Source organism: Talpa occidentalis, unplaced genomic scaffold (genome assembly GCF_014898055.3).
Source record: "Talpa occidentalis isolate TD23 unplaced genomic scaffold, MPIMG_talOcc4v2.1 talOcc4.12, whole genome shotgun sequence".
In the NCBI taxonomy this organism is placed as follows: domain Eukaryota; kingdom Metazoa; phylum Chordata; class Mammalia; order Eulipotyphla; family Talpidae; genus Talpa; species Talpa occidentalis.
Genome location: NW_023601212.1, coordinates 45,539,956 through 45,548,315, shown reverse-complemented (window position 1 = coordinate 45,548,315; position 8,360 = coordinate 45,539,956). Strand labels below are relative to the sequence as shown.

The following is an 8,360-nucleotide window of genomic DNA, read 5'->3' as shown; positions in this document are numbered from 1 at the left end:
ATCTGAGCACTGCAGGGTGCTGACATCCCTGGACTCTGCTCACTAGATGCCATTAGCAGTCCACCTCCAATCAAAAATGTTTCCATATGTTGCCAAATATCCCCTGAGAGGTAAGCTGAACCATCCTCCTTGTGAGAAGTACTCCTTTTAGGAAGAACCACTATCTTAGGCATCTAGCAAAACTGTCTTATTTGGTATAAGGAATCTATTTTTTTTTTGAGAAATCTCTTTATACTTCCAAGTTATGTAGACATTATTCCTAAAGTATCCTCAGTTCGAACATTTATATACGAGAATTTATGGGACCTTAAATGAATGCATGAATTATAAAAAATAACAAGATTGCAGGCTCCTGTGCATAGCAATATTGTTTGTAATATCCAAAGATGGAAGCCATTTAGAGTCCATGGACAGATGAAAGGATAAGCAAAATGTGGCATATAATGCACTATTACTCAAACTTTAAATGGAAGGAAATTCTGAGCTATGTTACAACATGGATATGCTTGAGAACATAGTTTTGTTAGGGGGAAAGGATGTCCTGAGTGAATTCCATACAGGCTTTGTGGATGCCACCCTCACTCCATCAAGACACTGGGAACTACAAATCCCATGATCCCCAAAGGGAAGTTGCGAGGATCTAAGGGTGGAGTTAAGCAGCCATTTTCTCTGTTTGTAAATAAAAACCAGCCATGTTAGTGGGGTCTGAGACACTTGGCTTGTGCTCTTGGCCAGGCAGGTTTGGTCTGGGCAGGTCACTTGGGATTCTAGGTTGGCAGAATGGGTAGGAGGCATTTAAGAATTTATCTCCCTCTTTTTTCCTTAAGTTGTACATTTCCTCATTTCCCTTTCCCTTGTAAATAAACCTTTGTTAACTTTTTGTGTGTGCCTGCGGTGTAAGTCCCTTTTAAGTGCATGGATGAGGACCCATAGTAAGGCAACCTGTTTTAAAGTGGGGTTGCCCTGTAACAGTTTGAGTGAAATAAGTCAGTTGTGAAAGGACAGACACTGTAGAAGTGCACTTATATGAGCCTCTTAGAGTAGTCCAAATCATAGACTCAGAGAGTAGGATCGTGGGTACCAGGAGCTGGGGGAGGGGAAGGAGAGTTAGTGTTTAATGGGGACAGAGTTTCAGTTGGGGAAGATGACAAAGTTCTGGAGATGGAAGGTGGTGGTGGTTGCACAACAGTGTGAATGTACTTAATGCCACCAAACTGGACACTTAAAAATGGTTAACATGGTAAATTTTATGTTTTGTGTAAAATAAGTAACAACAGTAATTAGTAACATTTGTTGAGTACTTACTATATACCAGGGTCCAAGTAAGTGTTCCAGGTGCACTATCAGTTATGCCAAATCACTGCTACGTTTTGTCTGTGTATCATTTTAGGTTTACCAAAAGCGGACCCCAAACAAGGATTTGTGGGAGGTGGTCCCTGGAAGCCCAGTGAAAATGTAGGAAAAAGAGACAAGGAAGGGAGGCATATCCCTGAGTGGGTTACTGCTGTGGGCCATTGGGGCTTGGTTCCCCTGTGACCTCTGAGTGACTTCTGACTTGTTCTGAAGACACCTTAGAGTTATCCCATTGAAGGGTCAAGAGTCTGGGAGTAGTTGCCTAACCATGTCTTGACTGTTATTGATTGATGGCTGCTTTCTGCTCATTAATATCCTGGCAGTCTGTCTGTTCCACCCAAGACCAATAATGCTCTGTACTGGAAGTTATTAGTGTATTATGGGAACTGTCTGTGTGTGACCTATGGGTAGATTGAAGGAATGTGGGGGCAGATAACCAACAACAAGCAACCAACTTACAGTGACATTTAGCTCTTTCCAAAAACTTCTAGAAAACCAACACAGTAGACATATGATCTACTTTTCTAGTTAACAGATGATGGTAACACAAAAATGATGTTCTTTGGCATAACAAGAGCTACCAGCAATCTGGCCTGCAATCTTTGTGTCCTGTCAGTATATTAAGCTAATGCAAGTAGTTTTTCATTTTTTGTGATGATAACATCACACTTCTGGCACCAATTTCTGTATTAGAGTAAATGTTTGTAGTATTAAAAAATGACTGGCAAAATATACTCTGGACATTTTGGCAAGGACCAAATACATCATTGGACATTCTGGACAGGACCAAATGTACTTTAAGGAATAAGGACCTTGCTTCCCACACAAGGCTATTGTTTCAGATGACTATTAACTTATGGACCATTAACAAAGATTTGGCAGTTCTAGGGATAAAATACTACAAATTAAATAGACATAAGAACTCTGGCTTGAAAAGGAATATTTGTTGTGGTTTCTCACAATGACATGAACTAGAAGCAACAGACCAGATGCCTACAATTTTTTAGGTGTATTGTTGCTAAAGAAGTAAACAGTTCAGTCTGAAAAAACTTACGACTTTTGAACCTTTGTATTTTAGGCCTTTTTGTTACAGCATCTAATTCTGAGTTTTAAGCAAAGTGAGACTAAATACTGTTTTTTAGGGCAATATGAAGGAAATATCTAAGATCAGAACTGTGCAGGAGAATTCGGTGCAGATGGGCACTGACACTCAGATGTCATAATGCTATGGTTACCTAATAAAAGCTAGCTTTCTGCTGAAGAGGGCTCCCAAGGCTCCCTTCATGTCATTATTGCGAAGGCTGTAAATGAAGGGATTCATCATGGGAGTGACCACGGTATACATCACTGCAGCGGCTGTGTCCTTTTGGGCTGTGTGGGAGGACATAGGACTGAAATAGACTCCAATGAGTGTTCCATAGAACAGGGACACCACAGAGAGATGAGAGCCACAGGTGGAGAAAGCCTTCTGCTTGCTTTTTGTGGATGGGATCCTCAGCACAGCTGCAAAGATATTTGTATAGGAGACCAAAATGCCCACAAATGGGATGAAAAGGGGCAGGGCACCCACAGTGTTCAGTACTGCATTGATGAGAGAGGTGTCAGAGCAAACCAGTTTCAGCAGAGGGCTGACATCACAGAAGAAATGGGGGACATGGTTGTGGTTGCAGAATGAGAGGCGGGCCATTAATACTGTGTGGACCAGGGCATTTCCCAAGGCTGCCATCCAGGATACTGCCACCAGAAGGAAACAGACCAGTGGTGTCACAGATGTGGCATAGTGCAGAGGGTGACAGATGGCAGCATAACGGTCGTAAGCCATGGCACCCAGAAGGAAGCTGTCAATACAGATGAACCAGATGAAGAAGAACATCTGGGTCAGGCAACCCGTGTAACTGATCCCTTTGTATCCTGTGATGTGATTGACCAGCATCTTAGGGATGGTGGTAGTAGTGAAGCAAATGTCCACAGAGGCCAGGTTGGCCAGGAAGAAGTACATAGGGTTGTGAAGTCGGGTGTCAGTGACAATGGCCAGGATGATGAGCAGGTTCCCCAGCCCTGTGACCAGGTACATGCTCAGGAAGAGTGTGAAGAGCAGCTGCTGTTGCTTTTGGTCCTCTGAGAGGCCCAAGAGGAGGAACTCAGAGATCTGGGTGAAGTTTATCCCTTCCAAACTCATCCTGGATGAAGCAGAAAGGAAATGGAGGAGCTGTCCATGGTCCTGCCCAAGACCAGCCCCTCTACTGAACCCTGTGCCTCATGCCCTCTTGTTAGTTCCCACATTCATCAGTTCTTCCCTTTGTTTTTTGAAATAGGATCCCTCATCCATTTATTGCATTGTTTGCACCATTTATCCCCACAACATACCTGCGATGTCTCCTGCAGCTTGTGGGCATGTCCCATGCTTTCTCATTGCTTCTTGCTTCCATTACCTGTATCTATGGCCCTGGGCTTCACCTGGCACTCAAGAAACATTCTCTATCCTAGGGTACTTATCATTGTCTTCAACTTTGAAGTTGGTCTTCATTTTTAAAAGTTAAGATTAATTTCATTTTTATTGTTTTTGCATGCATTTTTTGGTGTAAGTTATAAATGTGTTATGCTTTGATAATTACAAACTAAATCATTTATTTATTTAAAAATATTAGAATAATACTGACAGAAAGAAAGACAACAAGTATCAGGTAGGCTTTTAAATGTTCCTGTTAAATATCATGAGTAGCAATTGCTGCTTTTGTGGGAGAACCAAGAAAAATTGTGTTCACAGTGATGCAAGCCTGAAACTTCCAAATTTTCAGTAGTCAGAGCAACCTGGAGTATTTTTATGTTGTGTAGTAACCACTGTAAACATAGAAATTGTATATTTTTGGAATTGAAAACATTCTTTAGTATAAAAATATGGGTTCAGGACATTAGGGAAGTCCCTAAAAAATTAAAATAAAGCTACCAGAAATTTCAACTCTGGGATTTTAGCCAATGAAAATGAAAGTATACTCAAAAGACATCTGCGTCCAATGTAGTATTATTTACAATAAAGATGCTGTGGAAATCACCCAAGTGAGTGGATAAAGAAGATATGTATATATACAAAAATAGAAATACCACAGAATACAACTAACTCATGAAAAAATGAAATCTTTGCCATTTACACCTGAGGGGAGAAATAAAATACTGTCTAAAAATTAAGAACAATGTAAGAAAATTAAAAAAGAGAGAGAACTGGGTGAAGGTGGTCAAAGGTGTAGACTTCCAGTTATAAAATAAATAATACCAAGGTCTTAGTGTACAACATGATGACAATAGTTAATAGTGCTGTATTTTATATTTGAAAGATAAGGGCCTCCCCAGTGGCACAGCGCTTGAGCGCTGGGTTGCGAAGCTGCCCGCAGCCTCTGCAGCGCCGGTTCCATCCCCGGCTGCTCCCTGGCCACCGGAGGAGGGTCCCACATGGCGCGCAGACCTCTCCTGCCGCCCGCTGCTCCCCTCAGCAGTGTGCTTCGGTCCTTCTGCCTGCTCTGCTCCCCGCTCTGGCTCTGGTGAATTCTCTCACCCTCCCGCGCTTCTGATTGTACCCAGTGCTTGTATAAATAAATAAAAATAAATGTTAAAAAAAAAGAAAAATATTCAGAGAGTAGTTCTAAAAATTCTATCACAATTAAAAAATAACCGTATGGGGCCTTCCCGGTGGTGGAAGGGGTTAAGCACCACACTATGAAGCAATCTGCAGCCTCTGCAGCACGAGTTCCATCCCTGGCCAGGCGGAGAGAAATCCACACGGCAAAGCCGACCTCTCCTGGCTCATCTGCTGCTCCCCTCAGAAGTGTATTTCAGTCAGTCTGCCTGTTCTGTTCTCCACTCTGTCTCTGGTGAATCTTCTCACCCCCCACATCTCTGGCCTGTGCCCCAGCTCTTGTATCCATAAAGAAATAAATCTTTAAAAAAATAACTGTATGGTGGAGGCTAGCTAGACTTATAGTGGTGATCATTCACAATATACACAGCTATTGAATCATTATGTTGAATGCCTACACCTAATACAATGTAATATGTCAATTACATTAAGGAAAAAACTATATGGGTAGTTAATGGTAAGATTACTATACTATACCATGCTAATGGTAAGATTAATATTTTTAAAATAAATGATTTAGGTAATGGTAAGAATACTATAAATATTGGTGCAAATGATGTTCAACGGATATTCTTTCAACCTGGAATTGTTGATACTTAGATATTTCATCTGAATGGCAATTTTGTTTAGTTTTGACTCAGATAAAGAAAATCTGCAACAGTCAATGAGAAAAAAATGAAAAGAACTTACTCTTCAGAGTTACATTAAGAACACTGGAATAATAAAAAGCTACTTTATTTCAGTATATGTTAGTAAAGCAGACAGGAAGCATTTAGAATGTAATATAAGACTTTTTCAACACTCTAATGTACAGTTTAAAGTAATTATAGTCTCAAATATGAATTGTTTAACAGAACTTCAAAAACATAGTTATCAAAGTGTGCATGACATTGCTATTAAACTTATGCTCCTGCTTGTGGTGAAACCTGTTTACTGAAAAGAGAAAACAGATTGTGGAAAATACACCAAGTTAGTAAAATTCCACCATTATTAAAGAAGTTTCAATGTAGTCACTAAAATTGTTTATGTAATTTATTCAAAAAGTGAAATTTAAGGCTTTAAGGTAGTTCAATGTTTGTGGCTGATCACAAGCGATTATGTGATTTATATCAGAACATTTTAAATAAAATCTGTAAAAAGAAAAGAATTTATTTACTTCAAAACAAGGTCAAATGCTATTTGTGATGCTCTGGTGGTATTTTAGAAATGTCACTTCAAGGAAAAATATTTATGTGAATACTTTTTGGATTTTGAACAGATATAATGTAAGTCTGGAATTCCAGGTAAAGTTTATATAACTTTCTGGGTGTTTTAATTTGGTATCATTCTATCTCTGGATAATTCAGAAAGGTTGTAACTAGAAAGAGATACTTGAATTGTTTTTCTCAAAACTTTATATATCACATTACTTCTGATAAGCACAGAGAGAATAAGCCAACCTAACTAAAGAGCTGGCTTTGAAATAGTGAAACAGAAAGAGTATTTGATCCAGATGGACAGCCTGAGAGGTAGGAGCTATGAAATCATGTCAAATCTGTAAAACCTCTTAATAAAAGTTGTGAAAAAGGAGTGGATAAGCATTCTAACAGGGATATCAATACTTTATTTCTTTTTGTTAGGAAGTAATTATTGAACACATAAAAATAAAGTAATAGAAGCAATAGAAATATAACACATTTTAGAAATGAAAAAATGTGACATTATTTGGAAACTTAAAATAATTAATATTCATTTCAGTATAAGAGAGCACTGTGGGGAGTTTTTAATAAATTTTATAAAAATGAATTTATAGCTTGATGGCAAAATTAAATTAATTGAATCATAGAAACTGGTCAAAGATTGAAGGTCTGTGGAACAAATATATTTAATAATTAAATCAATCAAATGAATATAACAAGTAAACATTTGCTAGACATGAGGAAGTATTGAAAATATAAAAATATCAGAAGGGCTTATGAGAACTAGGACTTTACATTTGATTATGAATCTCTTAATTAAGTAGAAGCTGAACTGGAATAGGATATCAAAGACATACCTTCACTCTCATGATTAGTGAAGCATTATTCATAATAACTGAGATATGGGAACACCTAAGTTTCTACCAACGGACAACAGATAAAAGGATAAAGATGAATAAGAACACACGCACACACACACACGCATACACAGGGCTACTATCACTTGCCATTAGAGACAACATGGATAAAACCTGAGGGTCTTAGGCTAAATGAGGTAAACCAGACAGAGAAATACACACACTGTTTGGTACAACTTATATCTGAAATCTAAAAAAAAAAAAAAAAAAAAAAAAAGATTCAAATCATGCAAAATTAGGTCCTTGATGACCTCCCCAAGTTCTACTCAGGTCACATAGTACCAGTCATGTGGTCTTTTTTTTATGTCATTGGTCCTGCCTTAGGGTCTTTGCACCTGCTAACTTCTCTGCCTCCAAAGCTCTTTTTTCAGGACTTCCTCCAATTTTCAAGACCCATCCCACATTCTTCCTTCCCCTGTAGCTCAGCCCTAGTGGCCTCTCCATCCTCTTTCCACCTGTGACTTTTATTTTCTGGACCTGGAATCTTCTCCCCAGTCTCTGCCTGTTTCTCTGTATCTCTCCTCCTTTTCCTAGGAGTCCACACACACACTTTCTCACTTCCTTGTTAATTCTCAAGCATATATTGAGCATCTTGCCTTATGTGAATAGGAATTACAAGATTGACACTTACAAAGACAAAGACCCCCTCCCACTCCAGCAGAAAATGCAAACCACAGATGGGTCATCTCCCACACCTCCAAAATATTCAGTCAGCAAATTACAAGATGCACAGCCTCACCAAACCAGGGGCCAGAAATCACAATGTTGTGCATTGCATACCCACCAGTCTAGACAAAGTCAAATTATCTAACAATGCCAGTGTGGTCTGGCCATGGATCAGTGGGAACACCCACACATCAGGAGGCCTTCTGGACACATTCCTTTCCACATCTAATGAAGTTGGAGCCATGAGTTCCCTGTGACCCAGCAAGTTGATCATAGAGAAATTCTGTCAAAGGTGCCGGTAAAGCTCCTTCAAGGACATTTGGGAAGAGGAGTGGTTGTCCTCAGTAGGGTGCAGAGATCAAATGTGGTAGCCTACCAGTTGGACATTTCCATAATCAGAAATGAGATAAATGTGGAAGCCACTTGAACCAACCTGGATAAGCCTCAAAAGCTTGGGCAGAAGACAACAGTCACAGAAGCATGCACACAGAACCATGCCTCTTCTGTCAGGTCTGAAAACAATTCTACACACTGTGTATACATTCTGTGTGGTGATGGTAAAAATGTGCATGGGAGAGATAAACACTGGATATAGTGGATATAGGATGTTGGCTT

At 39.4% G+C, this 8,360-nt stretch overlaps 1 protein-coding gene across 1 annotated transcript; it reads right to left on the bottom strand.

Moving 5' to 3' along the window:
* Positions 1–2,584: 2,584 nt before the first annotated feature.
* On the bottom strand, positions 2,585–3,532 carry LOC119242225 (olfactory receptor 1361-like). The gene has a single exon (XM_037507969.1). The coding sequence runs from the start codon at positions 3,530–3,532 to the stop codon at positions 2,585–2,587; it is 948 nt and encodes a 315-aa protein (XP_037363866.1).
* Between the last annotated feature and the right edge of the window lie 4,828 nt (positions 3,533–8,360).